General features: G+C 32.8%; 1 protein-coding gene across 1 annotated transcript; it reads left to right on the top strand.

The window, feature by feature from the left end:
* Positions 1-13,680: 13,680 nt before the first annotated feature.
* Positions 13,681-17,894, top strand: LOC112772242 (protein SAWADEE HOMEODOMAIN HOMOLOG 2). Its single transcript, XM_025817143.2, has 9 exons — positions 13,681-14,060; positions 14,891-14,976; positions 15,104-15,149; positions 15,221-15,374; positions 15,805-15,868; positions 16,015-16,066; positions 16,561-16,704; positions 16,845-16,964; positions 17,422-17,894. Exons 1-9 carry the CDS (start codon positions 14,007-14,009, stop codon positions 17,743-17,745), a joined length of 1,044 nt encoding a protein of 347 aa, XP_025672928.1. The 5' UTR covers positions 13,681-14,006; the 3' UTR covers positions 17,746-17,894.
* Positions 17,895-18,092: the final 198 nt, after the last annotated feature.

The raw sequence follows: 18,092 nt of genomic DNA, 5'->3' as shown, positions 1-18,092 counted from the left end.
TAGTATGATGAGGTTTATTAGCACAAGCAAGAGCACATTTCTTAATAGAAGATACAAGTATATGCACAATGTCACTATCATTAATAGTAGACCTGATATGAGTATTAGGATTATTTTTCATGGATTTAGGCAACAACCATGATGCGGCATCTGAATCAACAGTATTATGAAAAGTAGAAAAAGAATTATACTTATCACATAAGAGATCATATTTGAGATTTGAAGATTGTATAAGATTGGTAGAATAATCAGTATCATTTTTATTGATCTTGGTATATTTATTGAGAGCACTACAAATGTGACTATTACACGCAACAACAAAATTGAAAGAAGTAATAGATCTTTTTGAATTGTTTGAATTAGCTAAGCATTTAGAATTAACAGCAGTAGATGTAATCATCCTATTTCTTGGAACAACTAGTTGATCAAAATAATAGATTCCTTCTTTAGCTATTCTTTGAAGGAAATGATCCCGAATATCCTAATCACGAATTACACAAATTAAAAGTCAGGTCAGAATTCAAAAAAGACATGACTGTCTTTAGCAAATTGAGAAATACTTAATAAGTTTTGAGAAATATTAGGAACATGTAAAATAGTCTTTAAAACATATATTGCAACATTTATCATATAAAAAATATGAGCCATGGTGTAAAATAGGAATCCTATGACCATTACCAACAAAGACTTGCTCTGGGCAAGTTGAAGTATTTGATGTATTGAGAAGATTAACATGGTCAGTAGTAAGATGATGACTAGCCCCCTGAATCAGGATACCATGCTGTATTTTGGAGAGATGAATTTATTGAAAAATAGGCTCTTAGTTGGTGGAATGATGATGAGGATGGTGGTGAGAAAGAATTGCTATATGAAACTTGTGTTGAAAGTTGTGTATTGGAGGGTACAGAGTTATTTGAATTTTGGTATTGAGGATCATATCTAAAAAAGCAATTCTGTAGCATGTGACCAAGTTTGCCACATAATTGGCATTGTGGCCGCTGAGTCATAAACCTTCCACCATGTCCAAGCCTACCTCCACGCCTTCTTCCACCAGCATCTCTATTAGAATTGTACCAAGGAGTTGAAGGAGTTTGTGCTAAATTGGCCAAAGCAATTCTCTCATAAGGCCTTTTAAACTTTTGAAGTAAATCTTCATAAGCAAGTAAAAATGACTCAATTTCTTAAACTGTAAAATTTGACATGCGCGACTTTACTGACAAAACATATCCATGATATTCTTCTGTGAGGCAATCTAGAATAGCTTGAATATGATCATCCTCAATGAGAGGATATCCAATGGCTAGAAGAGAATCCACATGCTTTTGAATTATAGCTAAATATTCAGTTACATTTGAAGTTTTTTTTGACAAATCGGAGTTCTGTCTTTAGACTTTGAATTCATGTTCTTAAATATGTAGTGAAATAAGAATGAATTCTATTCTATACCTCATAAAATTGTTTACAGTTTACCATTTTATGCTTAAACGTCATGCTTGTGGAAGACAGAATCCATGTCATAAGAGCTTTGTCATTCTGCCTCCATTCTTTAAATTTGCTTGATTCTTTCTTGATTGAAATAGTTGAAGGTGTTGTAGGGGTGACTTGTTTTATTGAATCTGAATTTGCCTTTTCTTGAGTAGATTTTTTTGAATCAAATTGAGAGGAAATTTTTGAAGGATCCAAATAATCTTCAAGTTTGAGGCTTTCAAGAGTGAGGAAAACAACTTGCTGCCATGTTGAAAAATTATTTTATTTAAGTTTGTCTTGAATTAGAACCAAAACATTCTAAATAGTAGAGGTTGAATTCACACAAAAAAAATGCCATGGATCTTCACAACCAAGTTCAAGATACCATGTTACAAGAATGAATGCTACGATAGAACTTCACTGCAGTTGAGAATCTCAATGAAAATGCTAAGAACAATGGCAATTAGCTTTTGGTGAAAAATGCAATATGAGAAAAAGAGAATTATCACATAGAACTGAACTGGTTTTATTTTATCACTTCTACTTACATTACATACATTGAACTAGATATATATACACACTCACTAGAACAAAGAATACTCACCTTTATTAACTACCAACTAACACTATCTAAAACTGGCTTACAAACTATTTTCTATTTCCAGTCTTACCTTCAACAGATTAAATGCAATAAACACTTGCATTATAAATGTCATAATAATAATAATCATAAAAAATTTTAATTATAAATTTTGAAATTTTATACTATTTGACCTATTTATATATGTTCTCTAAGACTTTTACTACTATTATTTTATTTCATAATCTCTCATACAAATTATTAAAAACTTCTCATGTTCGAATTTGAGTTAATACTCAATTTGCCTGCTGAAATTTGATGTGGAATTAAATTAAATCCTAAAATTTCAATGACCCAAAATTACAATCAGAACTCACATTAACCTTTGAGCTGATCTCCGTTAATGACGTGTTGATTTGGTACGTTAACTTGCCTCGATTTGAATTCCTCGCCCATGTTTCTTGTGATTGCGATCTATTACTCCCAGAAGTTTGACTGCTGCTCCCAGGCCCCAAGATTTTAAGAGTTGAGTTTGTTATTATTGTCTTCTTAGGGAAGTTGGGGAGCCATTCAAGCTTCTATAAAAGCTCGAGTAGGTCTCAGGCACGTGGAACTTAGGCGAAAAGTCTAAATTGTGGCAAGTTAACATGCAAAATCAGCACACTATTAATGGAAACTAGCTCAGGAGCTAATGTGAGTTAATATTGTAAATTTTAGAGTTCAAATTGGGTCAATTGTAATTTTAGGGGTCGATTTGAGTTCGACCTCAAATTTGAGAGGCCAAATTTAGGATTAGCTTGTTTAAATTTGGTACAAAATCTCTTTACTAAGTACATCTATCTATCTATTCTTATTATATAAAATTTGATACCTAAGTTCTTTTATATTGTGTTTAAGCCATATTTCTCTTTCTAACGATGTCATGTCAGTAATTTTGTTTTACTTGCCAAAATTTGGAAATCAACCAATCATCTTTTAGTAATTTTTTTAAAGTTTAAAAGAAAAACTCTTATATATTATTATTCAGTTAAAATATAAAATAATAATTAAATACAATAAACACACATTAAAAGTTCCATAATTATAATAATTATAAAAAATTTTCGTTACAAATGTTAAAATTCTACAATTTATACATATCTATTAGTAATATATTAAAACAGAATATAAGGTAGTCTCTATATGCATTCTTAACTTCCTTAATTTCTATCATGATACCACGTAAGATTTGGTGACTCTAGATTCATTCTTAGACTTTTACTCTTCTTTTTTCAACTACAATAAAAAATAAAAAGAAACTATGAAAATCATCATGAAACCTCCCATTAAAATTATGAAACGTCACAAGGAATAAAATTCAATGTAATAATTTTATCTTAAACTCCCATTAAATTTTTGAAATGTTACGCCTTAAAAAATTCAATGTACAATTACCATATCCTACATTGATCTTAAGGTCACGTTACAAGAAAAAAAATTTCTTAAGATGCCATTAAAATTATGAAAGGTAGCTTTTATATTCATTCTTAACTTTTTAGGTTTCTAAGATGATGTCATGTCAGTTTAAGTGGCTCCAGATTCATTCTTAGTCTCTTAGGTTTCTATCTTCTATCTTCTATCTTTGTATTATATCATAGGATTCTTATCATAGAATTCTTTTTAACCTTAACTTTTTATATTCTCTTATACTTTATTTTTATGTAAGTTACATATTACTTTTAATGTTAATGTTAATTCTTTTTAATAGGTATAAAGTTGATTAAATCTGATTTCTTCTCTTCTCCTTTCATATTCATCCCCCATTCTTATATTTACTCGCGTAGAGATGATAGACGGAATGAAGGTAACGGTGACGACAACAAGGCCGATTACAAAGGATCGCGACAACGAGGATAACATGGCTGAGTAGACATTGGCGACTTGACGGGAACAACTCCTACTGCCAAACCTTCGCTACGACAGCGAGAGGAGGGCCAAGCATGATAGACCTTCGGCGGCAATAACGCCACCCTTTGGCTGCGGAGAGCAGTTCTGCAATGATGGTGAGTAAATGGGATTCTACGCTAGGGCTACTGATGGTGGTGAGTAAATGGGCTGATAAGGTTTTTTTTTGTTAAATTTCTTCAAACGACGTCAGTTTTGACCTGCTATTACTCTTATTTTAAGTTCAATTTTTATCTTTTTCTTTTATGATCCAATGTTACACTCTTCTAACAAATGAAATATTTAAATTTACTAAATAATTTTGCATAAAAAATTATTTTTTAATTTTAGTCATTAATACTTTTTATAGGTTTTATTATAGCTTGATTAAAAAAATATATAGGGCCTAGCATTCTTGAAATCACAGTTTTCTAAAATTTTTAAAAAGCTATTGATCCAATACACATTTCTACGCTGTATAACTATCCTATTTTTATATAAGACACGTGGTTTTTATATATGTAGAAAGAAATTTTTTTCTACACAGTAGCAAAATCCTCCATATAAATTATAGAATAAAAATTTGAGACCATGGTTAAATATTTTATATATAAATAGAACTTATTCCTTAATAAATTAAATAAGTGAAGATTAATTTAAAAATTTTAGGTAATTTTTTTTATTTTTTGAATTCGGGTGACTATTAAGTTAAGCTATTTTAAATGCTCTTTTACTTTTGGATAAACCAGAAAAATCTTCTTCAATTTTTGAATAAGCCGACAAAATACCTTCAAAAGTGGAGAGTATTTTTATTATCATATTTAAAAATTGGTTTGCCAAATACAAAAATCATTTGCCACTTATAATAAAAAATGTTTTTTGATTTTTTTTATCGTATCTTATAATATTTTGATGACATTATTGTCGTTATCAAAAGTATAGAGCATTTTGTTAGCATCTCCAAAATACGATGACAATTTTAGTAGTTTACGCATATAATTTAATTTTGATATATTGATAATATAAAAAAATTTATACATATATCTAATTATGTATTATTATAGTACCAAAAATAATCACTTTTTAGTTTCCACAACTAACATTTGAAGATCATCCAAATAATTTATTCTATTAATACATTAAAATTAAATTTTTATAAATAATATCATATAAAAATATTTTTGTCTAAATAATAATTAAAATTTATTAAATATTTTAATATTTTTAATTAAATTACTTAATATAACACTCTTACTATCAGAATGTTACGTTTTCAGTTGTACCACTCTGATAGCAAAGATATTACGACAATATCCACACACATATATAGTAATAAAATAGGAGCCTTTAACTATAAATCGTATCGACTTTCCCTCAAAAAATCAAAAAATACTTTTTCTTGAAACATATATACATGCATACATACATACATACATACAAACCAATTACAGTCATCTCATTTATATATATACACATAATAACCAGAGTTCGTTATACACATTCTTACAAATATTATATATCATTACAAATCACGACTCATAACCTTTTTTATAAGAATATAATAATAATGGCGAAGAAAAAATAATAACTAAACTAATACAACAATATCGCATGACCCAAAAGCACAATAACTCTTTATAAGTTTCTTCGTCTATTTTCTGAAAATATAAGGGTGTAGGGGATGAGAACCTAACCACAAGGTCTCACCATAGGAGTTTCAGAATCGTCATAAGAAGATATATAAAAAGAAAGCTATTTTCAACCACAGTGATCATCATTTGTATTATGAATCTTTTCAAAAACTAACAGTTAATTTTCCAAAATCTAAATTCATATTTTTCTTATAAAAAATTTAAAAGTTTCCTAAATTGTATGAATGACCAACATGTTCCAAGCATGCGTTTATTAAGTCTATGCTGAACTAGTTTGATTTTTCATACTCTACTAAACCTTAAATATATATCAATCACGGCCTCCCGCTAATGAATGGAAAATTGATGGTAGAGAATTTTACTAATGAATTCTCGTTGCAAATATAGTTTCTAAACCAATAATAATCCTTTCATACGAAAATTTGATTGTCACAAGTAACAAACCTCTATAAAAATAACCGAAGTATTCAAACCTCGGGTTGTTCTCCCTAGGAATTGCAATAAAGTATTCTTGTTATTGGCTATGAAATATCTTTGGGGTTTTTAAGATGAGAAACAAGAAAAGTAAATGGCAATGAAAATTAAATGACAAAAAGAGGTCTTGGCAAGGTTTGGTGGTCAAGGATCTCTATCCTTATCACTAACCACAACATGATAATTGCAAGGATTAATCCAAGTCCATAAGTCCTAGCTATTCACGAATTGAATTAATGAGAGCTAGAGTCAATGGCTACCAACTATCAATCACTTGGACATTAGTCACTCAAGAATTCCTAAGTTACCTTCCCAAGTCAAGAACATAAAATTCTACTCTAACATCCTTCCAAGCATTTTGTCAAACACTTGGAAGGCATAAAAGGAAAGTAAAATCAAATTGCAAGAAAAGTAAATCTACACTACTCAATTTCAAGGAATTAAACAATAACAAAGCAATTCAACAATAAAGGAACATGAATCATAAATTGAATTAAAAGAAAAATAGAGGAAACAAAAGTGCATCAACATAAAAGTAGAGAATTACAAGAATTAAATGCTAAACTAGAGATATGAGAGGTAGAGGAACAAGAATTTGTAAAGAAAAAGTGAATCAAAGCATGAAATTAACCTAAATCTAAGAAATCCTAATCTAGATCTAACCTAACCCTAATTTTAGAGAGAAGAGAGAGCTTCTCTTTCTAGAAACTAACTTTCTCTCTAAAACTAAAACTAAACTAAACTAAACTAATGTGATGTAATGTGTTGATTCCCCTTCAATCCTTGGGTTAAATAGCATAAGAGATGAGCTAGATTTGGGCCTGAGAAGCCCAGAAATCGCCCCCAGCGAATTCACTTTAAGTGGGTCACGCGTATGCGTCGCTTGACAAATTGCTATCCACGCGTACGCGTCATGTGCGCGTATGCGTCACCTTGCGACGTCACTTTCCACACGTGCGCGTCTGCTGCGCGTGCGCGTCGATCTCAGCATCCCAAATCCTTATTTCTTCATGAGTTCTCCACTTGCATGCTTTTTCTCTCCATCCCTTTGATCCATTCCTAGCCTTTCCAATCTGAATTCACTAACAAACATATCAAGGCATCTAGTGGAATCAAAGGTGAATCAAAATTAGCAATTAAGTGCCTAAAAAGTATGTTTTTACACTTAAGCACAAATTAGGAGACAATCATGAAACTATGCTATTTTATTGAATAAATGTGGGTAAAAGGTCATAAAATCCCCTAAATTAAGTACAAGATAAACCCTAAAAATGGGGTTTATCACCCGCCCATCACAAAATCAATCACGGCGTCCAACTCAAGCATAATCAATCAACACTCAATCCACCACAATTCAACCAACCAGTCACAATCACAAGTAAAGAAGTTCAAACACAATCAATAACAATTACAGTAAGTATGACAATTAGCAGTTAAACATAAATATTCACATAGACAAACCAAAGACAATTAAGTACACCCAAACAATAGCAAATAAATGCAGTATGATGCATGCCTATCCTACTGGTCATGAGCTCACGTGTCGGTTAAATTTCTAGAACTTGTAAGAACTGGCTTAATCGCTTTAGTGAAAATAATAATTTTTAAGTGTCTGGAGTAGATTCAAAATTTAGAAGTTTTAATTTGAAAATTTAAAGGTGAAATTTGATTTCAATGAATTTTTTTAGTTGGAAAATGTATCCTTTTTGAAAAGTTTTTGTAAAAATGCGTACTGGCGCTTAAGCCGGCAGTATCAGCTCTAGTCTGTCCAGTACCGCGTATTTTGGAAAATAAGATTTTGAAAATTGATTTGGTATTTTGAAAGGACAAAAACAATTTAGAATCGAAAATCGGGCGTTAATCTTAAAGGTTTTGGCTCAAAGTGGGTCAAACGGGCTAAAAACGCTAACGGGTTGGACCGAGCCTAAACCGGGCCCAAGGCCCAACATATATAAGTGAGTTAAATGAGCAACTCAGCTCATTTTCACCCTCCAAAAAGAGAGAGGCGCGGTTTGAGAGAAGAGAGAGAAGAACAGGTGATGTTACTATTCATCATCACCTTCCGGGAGCCATAACTTGAGTTACGGAACTCCGATTGACGAGCCGTTTGTGGTTACGCGAAGCTCTCGTTGAGCTCTTCGTTTCTATATAAGAAAATTTGGTAAGAATTCGAAACTCACATCCCAATTTCCTGCCCTAACTTTTTGCATTTTTGGGGTTTGGTTTTTGAGTAAGTTTTGTGGTTTTGGTTATTTAGGTGATCTCTAGTAGCAGGTAATTGTTGGATTTTATCCCTAATCTCATTGGATTGATAATTGGTGAGTTTTGGAAGTAGTTTTGGTGTTTAAGGCTTGTTGATCTCGTTGGAATCAAGCTTTGGGTGTTTGCGCATATTGGGAATCGGCTAAGGTATGGTTTCGGTTTTCTTTATGTAATATGTAGTATTTCTGGAAACTTAGGCTAGTGGACCATAAGATAGGATTGAATGATGTTGGTGTATGCCTAATTATTTATGAAATTATGTTGTATGATGAAGAGGATTGTAGGGAATGTTGGAATGTATAATATATGTTTATGGTGCTTGTTGAAGGATATTGATGATTATGATGTGTGATGATATATTATGATGATGATTGTGGATTTTGAATCTTGTGGTTGGTGATGATATTGAATGGTGTTGATTGTGAGTTAATGTTGTATGAGGGTGCATTATTGATGTTGAGCTATGATTGATGATGGATGACTATTATGAGGATGATGGGTGGTAAGTGAAGTATTTATGTATGAGGAATGATTGATGTGTAATGTTGCTGTGAAATGTTTGGGAGCTTAAAATGATGAATGTTGAGAATTATTATAGTTATTGAGAGTTGCTGGTATTGTTGATGACTGATGATGAGTTGTAAAAATGTTATTGATGAATGAGGAGAATTAGGAGTGTTTATGATGATTATTAGACATTGGAGAATAATGATTTTGATAGTGTGGAATAGTGTAAATGGGAGGTTATTGATGGTTGGTTGAGAAATGTTTGGTATGGATTCATGAGTGAATTCGGTATTGTGTTGAGTAGGCTTTGATTTGGTTTTAAGATGAGAGTTGTGGTAAGTTGAATTTTCAAGGTTTTGGTAAAAGCAGATTCTTGGTGAACTTTGACATATCATAACTTGAGCCTCAGTTTTTAAAATTAGTCAGAATTTATCTTAAATTAAAGTTCTTTGAAAAATCTTTAAGTAGATATAAATTTTGTAAGAAATGGATTTTTGTAGAAGAAGTTATGATCATTCAAAGTTTGGTGTCAAAATTTCAATTCTGTGCATGCTGCAGAATTTGTGATTTCTGGTTTGTATGCGCACGCACAGCCTTGAGCGCACGCACACACAGGGGAAGGCTTGCTGATGAGAGCGCTAGCACGACCTGTGCGCACACACAACCATCGAAGTTTTGCAACCTGTGCGCACGCACAGCCCTGTGCTCACGCACACGTTGGAAGGTGCACTCTGTTGAGGGCATTCGCATGCCTTGTATGGATGAACAGAGTTGAAATTTTTACTACCTATGCGTACGCACACATTTGAAAACTTTCCTAGGCGTGCGCACGCACACCCTTGTGCGTATGCACATGCCCTGTTTTTCAACTAAAATCTTGTTTTTAACTGTTTCACCTTCCCAACAAGCTTGTAAACTTCTGTGGCACCTATTTAAGACTTTTTGGCTTGCTTTTGGCTGTTAAACATTGAGAAGGTCTTGGGTGAAATTATTTGGGTATTACTTTGAAAAGTTAGAGAACGGAGGTTTAGGTTTCTGGTGTATTGGGGGATGAGTTTGGTTGAGAGAGAAGAAAGAGTAGTGAACTTGGTGATTACTGACAACGAATTGAGAAACTGATGAACAAACGAGTTCGGAATGGAATTAAGAACTGAGGATGGTTATTATGAGCCTGATGGATGTTGGATGTGGAAAGTGTGACAGGCACTATATCCTTGGAATGTTGAGAAATGATAATTGAAAGTGGATTGATATGAGAAATGGTGATGACAAGTGATGATTTGAGGTTGATGGACTTGTTGCATGTTGAGAGTGTGCCTGACACTATATCCTTGGGTTAAGTGTGGTGGTAACTCAAAGAGGAATGATGATCTTGTTGCATGTTGAGAGTGTGCCAGGCACTATATCCTTGGGTTAAGTGTGGTGGTAACTCAAAGAGGAATGATGATCTTGATGAATGTTGAGAGTGTGCCAGACACTATATCCTTGGGTTAAGTATGATAGTGTGCAGGGTATTATGTCCTTGGGATTGAATTATGATTGATAATCTTTTCTGCTGCAAGAGTGTGCCAGACACTATGCCCTTGGATTGTGCATGCGAGTGTGCCTGGCACTATATCCGTGGGTAAATAGAGTGTGCCCGGCACTATATCCGTGGGTGTGGCAGAAAAGCTACATCTGAAAGGATGTGTCGGATTGGCATTTATAGACCGACATGTGATATCACGAGCCAATAGGACAGGCATTCATCATATGCATCTCTTATGTGTTTGTTTGCTTTGGTTACTTGAGTTTGCCTAATTGCTTCTTGAATTACTTGTTATATATGAATAATATATGTGTTTTATTTGCTTGCATTACCTGTGTTTGTCTGGTGCTGAAGAGGTAGGTAGGCGGTGGTGATGGGATCGCACGGAGGTTAGGTTGGTGAAGGCTGTGAGGTACAGCGGTGTGATTAGTATTAGATAGAATTCTCCTAAATTTAGATAACCGGTTTGTGTTTTAAGTTCTTTATTTATTTAATTTATTCTAAGCTTGAATATCCGTATGCGATGTGAAGTTCTAGGATTGCCTTCGGCGTCCCGGAGCCTTACATCTTACATTGTTGGGCACTGTTACCATATTGAGAACCTTCAGTTCTCATTCCATATTTTGTTGTTGTTTTTCAGATGCAGGTCGTAATTCACCTCGGTGAAATTGCGGACATGGTGGCAGAGTGGAGTATGGTTTCTTCCTGGCTTATTTCTGTTTTATTTTGTTGTAGTACTTTCTCTCACCCTTTTTGTTTTAGACTTTATGACCTTAGAGGCTTACTTGAGAGATAAGTTGTATAAGCTGTTTTAACTCCAAAACTCTGTATTTTTCTGTTTATAACTAGTCGGCTTAAACTCCGCAAGCTGCGGCTAGTTCCCTATGATTATTATACTCTTATATCTATACATGTTCTATTCTCTTGCATCTATACCTTGTATCTTGCACGTTAGCTTCGTGTGAACGTTTCGCGCTTTTGTAATTCTATTTTGAGCTTAATCCTTCATCGGGCTTCTAGAATATATTATTTCCTTTTATATAAATATGTATAAGCCTTAGAATTGTCATAACCTTTGCTTTACGGCTAGAGATAAAGCTTAGGGTAATTAGAGTGTTACAGAACCCAATATACCCGGTAGCTAATCCGGACATGATCTCTCTATTGTGCATTCCAAGGAGGAAAAATATTCTTGTCTCAGAGGGAGAGTGCAATGTCACCTTGTCACTGGAGGTATCATTCTGTCTTAGAGGGAGAGTGCCCTGTCACCTGTCTTAGAGGGAGAGTGCCCTGTCACTTTGCAATAAGAAAGAACGTGGGCGAAACAACCCACCACATCCCTGAGAGGAACATTTCAAGCTTATCACAAGCTGGTCTCAAAGGGAGAGTGCCCTGTTACCTTCTCTTGGGATGTCAAACATGCAAGTGGAATAAGACCACCGTCCTTGCCTATCACATTAGTCCACGAGTAAGCAGGATTAACCACCGTCCTTACCGGGTACCTCAAACAAGCGGAATTAACTAAAGTGCTCTTGTCCAGAACAAATCTCAATAATATTCACAATCAATCAAACTCAAAATCATAATCCAACTCAATTCATAATAAAAATCGAACCATAAGTCTTTATACTTATTTTTATCATGATTCAAAGACATGCTTGGCCTATTACTTTCAAGAACAATACATATTTAGTTCACATCACGTCAAGAATCACTTCCATATCTCATTTAAATCTAAAATTTCTCGGGTTTTTGAACCATTTAACACTTTTTCTCAAATTGTTTTTCTTTAAAACTGATACCACTTTTTATAACATTTTTTGGAACCTCCAAAGCAACTTCATTTAAAACTATTTCTCTTTTATAGAACTCATTTTCACCTGTCCAAAATTCTCGAACTAACTTCAAACCATTTCAAGTTTAAACCTCTCTTAAAAGACTCAAAAATCATTTATTCTTAAATCAATCATTTAATTAGGTCCAAACTTATAAAAATTTCGGCAGCACTTCTCTTCTCGTGTTACATCTCTCTCTCTTCCTGCAGCTCGACGATGATGGCGGCGGCACCCAACCCGCTAGCGTCGTCTCCTCTCCTTCCTCTTCTCCCTTTTCTTCTTTTTCTTCCTCTATGTGTGGATTTTGTGTGTTTGACGAGGGACTGAGTGTGTGTGGGTGTGTTGTGCGTTGAGTGAAAGATGAGAGTGAGGGAGTGACAACGACTCTGAAGGAGGTAAGTGAGGGTGAGTGAATGTGGGTAATGAAATTAGGATTTTTTTTGGGAACAAATAATAAAATTAAGGTATAAAGTAATAATTAAAAACCAAATATAAATCAATATAATTACTTTTGAGAATACTACTTATTTTCACTTACAAATTATGTTTTAAATAAATATTTTAATTTAAAATTAGAAATAATTAAATAATTTTTTTTATTCATAAAATAAGATTTAAAATCTAAATATTTAAATTAAAATATATAAAATTTTTATTATTTTTTAATTACTAAAATTTTAGCGACTAAGCGCATTAATCTTTAACTATTAATTATTTGAAGGGCTAAGATAGATAAATGTTAAAGGTTTTTTTTATCAATGTGTTATGCTTTTTCTTTAACTTAATATCAAAATATCAGTTTTTTAAAATTATTTTAGATGCTACTTTTTTTATATTATTTTATTAATTTTAATTAAAAATAAAATAATAAATCAGTTATTATCTTAATAAAAAGTAATATTTGAATAATTAATAAAAAAAAGTGATATTTTGATAATAAATTTTTAAAAAATAATATATTATAAAAAATTAATTTTAAAATATTATTAATATAAAATAATTTTATATTTAAATTAATTATTAAAAAATAATATAATTAAATGAAGGTACACATTTTTTTTAAAAAAAAGAATAGATTTTAACCTGTTAAAACTTATTTGGGTGTTATTTTCGAAAAAGATTGTTTTTAAATGATATTTTTTTAAAAATTTTTTTATAAAAATAAAAATAATTTTATATTTAGATATTTCATAAAAATTTTTTTTATTTATTAATTATATATGAATAAAATAAGATAAAAATATTTTTTTATTTATTTATTATGTAAAAAAATATTATTTTTTAAAAAAAATCTTTTAAAAAAATATAAATTATAACTTTTAAAAAAATATTTTTTAATATTTTTTAATATTTTTATTTTTATTATTAAAAATTTATTAAATACATTAAAAATAAAAAAATCTTTTTATTAAATTTTTTTATCAATTTAATAACGTACAAACAAATATTTATCTGGGAAAAGCCGTTCCTCGTTATGTAGTTTCCTGTTTCCACCCCAACTAACTGTTCTGTAAAAAGATCTTTCTCTCTCTCTCCCCCCACAACAAGCGCCTCTTTTTTCATGCTCTCTCTGTCCCCCCACCCCACTACTTCAAACTCAAATTTCTTCTTCTCCTTCTTCTCATTCTTCTTCTTCTTCTTCTTCTTCTAATTATTATTATTATACCTACCTAACCGAAATTATCCACTTTTTTTTCTCTCTCTTCTTGGTCTCCTCTCCTTCTTCCGTACACAAATTGCATAGCAGAAATTGTGCCACAAAAGGCACAAAAGTTCTCATGGGTCGCCCACCCAGCAATGGAGGACCTGCCTTTCGCTTCACTTCATCTGAGGTGCTCATTTTATCTTATTTTTCCCTCCAAAATTTCTCTATTCCACGCATGAACATGTTTATTTCTATGGTGAACTTTTGGATGTTTTGAATTCGAAGTTCTCACATGAGTTAGTGAAGTTCTGTTCCATACTTTTTTCGTTTTCGAGTATTGGGTGCCTGTTTTCAAGCTAAATTTTGAATCCTGTGCAGTATTAACGAAGTGGTTAGCTTTACCTTCATTATGCAAGTACCTACTTGCTTACTTTTAGGGTTCTGAATATATTTCATTTTTTTCCCTAATAAATATTAAATACATGATTACTAAATTACTAACTAATACAGCCAGCAGTGGATTTTGAAATACGCATGCATGGAGTTCGTATTGGGAAATTTTTTTATTTGAAAACATCTATGTCTTCAAAGAAAGCATTCCTTATTAGAGGAACTTCGTAATGTTTTATAGGCTGGATCACATGATGATAGCCTCTGCACACTGTTGCAGAAGCTAAATGCCACATTCTATTTCATTTTCAATTTGCTATTCAGTGAAACTTTGTCCGAAATAGAGGGAAAATCTTACTTTTCTTTATTGTGTCATTCAATTCAAATGTTAGACTACTCAATATCAATAAACACATGAAAGTAGACTAGGGGCTTTCCATGTGTTTCTGATGGGATTGTAGTTGTTTTCCTTAAAAACCTCACTTTAACAGCTTCTGATCGATGCAAAATAAGGGACTAATCTTATTAGAATTGCAGAAGTGAGACAATATGAGGCTTCACCACTAGTGGCATATGGAATATTTTCTATTTACAATGCTGCCATAAACTGTTGTTTTGACTGTATAGGTTGCAGAAATGGAGGCTATTTTGCATGAGCACAATAATGCAATGCCGGCACGCGATGTTCTTACTGCTATTGCAGAGAAGTTCAGGTGTGTCATACCGTTCTTGGCTCTTATCTTTAGTTCTTGAAGGAATATTAGTATTCGGTACTATTCAGTTTGCTCTAGTACATTAAGATTAATGAAATGAGTTCCTTTATTTTTCAATAATTTGCAGTGAATCACCGGGTCGTAAAGACAAGATTACTGTTCAGATGAGACAAGTACGGTAATCATATTTTGTTGTGAGATGACTCTTTCCTATGCTGTTATCTTAGCTTTCATCTATTTTCAGGTGTGGAATTGGTTTCAAAATAAGCGATATGCTATAAGGGCAAAATTAAACAAGTCTCTTGTAAAGTTAGATATCACACCAATGACCAAGGCCAGTTCAGCCGTAGTAAAGAATATTCATCAACCAACAGCTGCTACAATTCCAACTGCTTCAGGTAGAACCATGCCACTTTTTTTATGCTTCAACAGATATTATATGGTCCAAGACTAGTAATAATGTTAACATTTGGCTAGATATATATCTTGGGGTCTGAATGTGTGTTATATGAACATCTCCACTCTATGTCTCTGAATACATATGTCACAGTAACGTAACTTTTTAATGTCCACGATACTATGCTTCTTGCAAAGATGTTAATTTTTTTAAGTCATAACTGAGCAGAAAGAAAACTCGGAGTTTGCTCGTGATGATCTTGGCTTAGAGTTTCATTTATTTTCTGATTATAATCTTTAATAGCCGTTGGAGAAAAACTTATTAAGCAAATGATATCCTACTACATCAAGTGTCTATGCTTGTATGCTCTTATTATTCAATTTATTTGCTTATGTACACTTTTTTCATTTTTCTGCTTATTCCAACTGCAGGAAAAGTTACTCAAGAAAGCTCAGCCACAGAATTTGAAGCTAAATCTGGAAGGGATAGAGCATGGTCAGGATTTTTTCCCTGTTGATTTTTACGATCTTCGGTTTCCTATTTTCCCTCTAAATTGTTTTAGGATCTTCTGTTTCTTATTTTCCCTCTAAATTGTTTTGTATCCGTGGGAACTGACTTATGGTTTTTTATTTTCTCTGTAGGTATGACGTTGCTAACTTTATAATGCACAGATATTTGGAGAGTGGTGATCCGGTAATTTTAGTTTGAGATTCTTTAAATTCACAAGCTTTGTTGAGAAATGTTGGTCTTTTTATTTTCATGGGTTAATTTCCCTTTTCCCTTAATATATAAACTTGATGATCCAGTGAATGTACTACTTTTATATTTCCAAATGCATGTTCACGGAATATCAAGACTATGTAGGGGATTTGGTATGCTGTAAAACATTCTTAGCAATTGCTCTTTTGGACTGGTTGATCTTGCTGCAATAAACCATCAAAGATTGGTTTTTCTTGGTTGCATGACTGATTTTTGCATACAACTTCCAAGATGTTTGTAAAGGTTGTAATGTTTTTACTTGTAAACAAATGAATTGATTTGATTCTCAATTTTCTGGTCGCTCATTAATGATTATGCAAATATCTGGAGTTGCGTCATGAACTCTTTCATAACAAACAGGAAGTGACTATTTTCTTGCGGCTTATGCCTTTATAGTTCCTTAATGGTAGTAATATGTTCACTTTCAGGAAGTGCTGGTAAGATTTTCTGGTTTTGGACCTGCGGAAGATGAGTGGGTAAATGTCCGAAAGAATGTCAGGCCACGCTCTCTGCCATGTGAATCAGCAGAATGTGTTGCAGTCCTTCCCGGGGATCTTATACTATGTTTTCAGGTGCGAGGCTCTGACTTGACATGACATCATTAAAAACATAATTGTGGTTAATTTTATTGTCTATTATCGTCCTATTTGACTTCTTGGACACTCACCATTTCTGGTAATCATTCTTTTATGTTTTTGTTTTGACATCTCAGGAAGGTAAAGAACAGGCCCTTTATTTTGATGCCCATGTACTTGATGCTCAAAGGCGGAGGCATGATGTAAGAGGTTGCCGTTGTAGATTTTTGGTTCGTTATGATCATGATCAGTCAGAGGTATTAATATTTTTTTGTGGTTCCATCTTGTGGGATTTGTGTTTTTATGCTACGATCATTAGTGTTCATGTTAGGTTCCATGATTGATCAGCGAAACGGATAAGATACAGTACTAGAATATAAAGAAGGGATAAGAGAATAATGTTATATTACTTAGATGGTGGAGACTCATATGCAATTGTATTCATACGAAGTTTGATAGTTAAGAACCGTTAAATAATTTGACATGTCCGACTAAATTGCTATCTAACGACTTCAACTATCAACTTCACATGAAGACAACTGCATATGAGTTTATCTTTTTGGATTGCCGAGATGATTTGTGTACAAATATCAAACTAAATCAAATATAAATGAAAGGTGTTGTTGTATAGTGCTACTTAGAAATTAGTTCATATTATGTTCATGATCAATTTTGTTTATTCATCATCCACATCCACTTGTGTTCTCTTCACAGGAAATTGTGCAACTTAGGAAGATTTGTCGCAGGCCGGAAACCGATTTCAGGTTACAACAGCTTCATGCCGTGCCGGAGATGAAGAGTGGCATGGATCCAGCACCTGTTCATGCTGTCAGGGTTACTACTTCGGCCGAATCACAGAAACAACAGAATGCAAACACTCCAATGTCAACATTAGCACAAAGTATAAGTAAAGTCGAAACATCTAGCGATGTTACGGCAGGAAGCGTGTTCCCGGTCAGTGCTGCTACATTCGCAACCAACGTTGCTTCAAGCAGTGTTCATGGTGCCTCTAGTCACAGCATGGCTGAAGGAAAATAAAGCATGCTTATTCTAATCCTCTCCCATTGCTGGGTTTATTTTTTCTTCCCTCAAAATGATTATTGACATTTATGTAAGAATTTTATGATAATTCAATTAATGTTAGTAGGGAGAAAAAAGAAAAGCACACGTTATCATAGTACAGTAAATTTTTGCGTTAAAAAGTGTATGTTTATATAAGTGAAACGCACCATTTTTCGTATTTTTAATTTAAAAACAATATTAAAATGAATATATTTTTCAAAATCCCCAGATAATTTGCAACTTGCGAGCCCCAATTTTACCCGATTTTCGTCTTAAGAGCAGAATTCCTTCTGAACCTACGACAGTTCTTTCCTTCTTGGACA

This window comes from Arachis hypogaea, chromosome 18, assembly GCF_003086295.3.
Source record: "Arachis hypogaea cultivar Tifrunner chromosome 18, arahy.Tifrunner.gnm2.J5K5, whole genome shotgun sequence".
NCBI lineage: Eukaryota > Viridiplantae > Streptophyta > Magnoliopsida > Fabales > Fabaceae > Arachis > Arachis hypogaea.
This window is presented reverse-complemented; position numbering and strand designations above follow the sequence as displayed.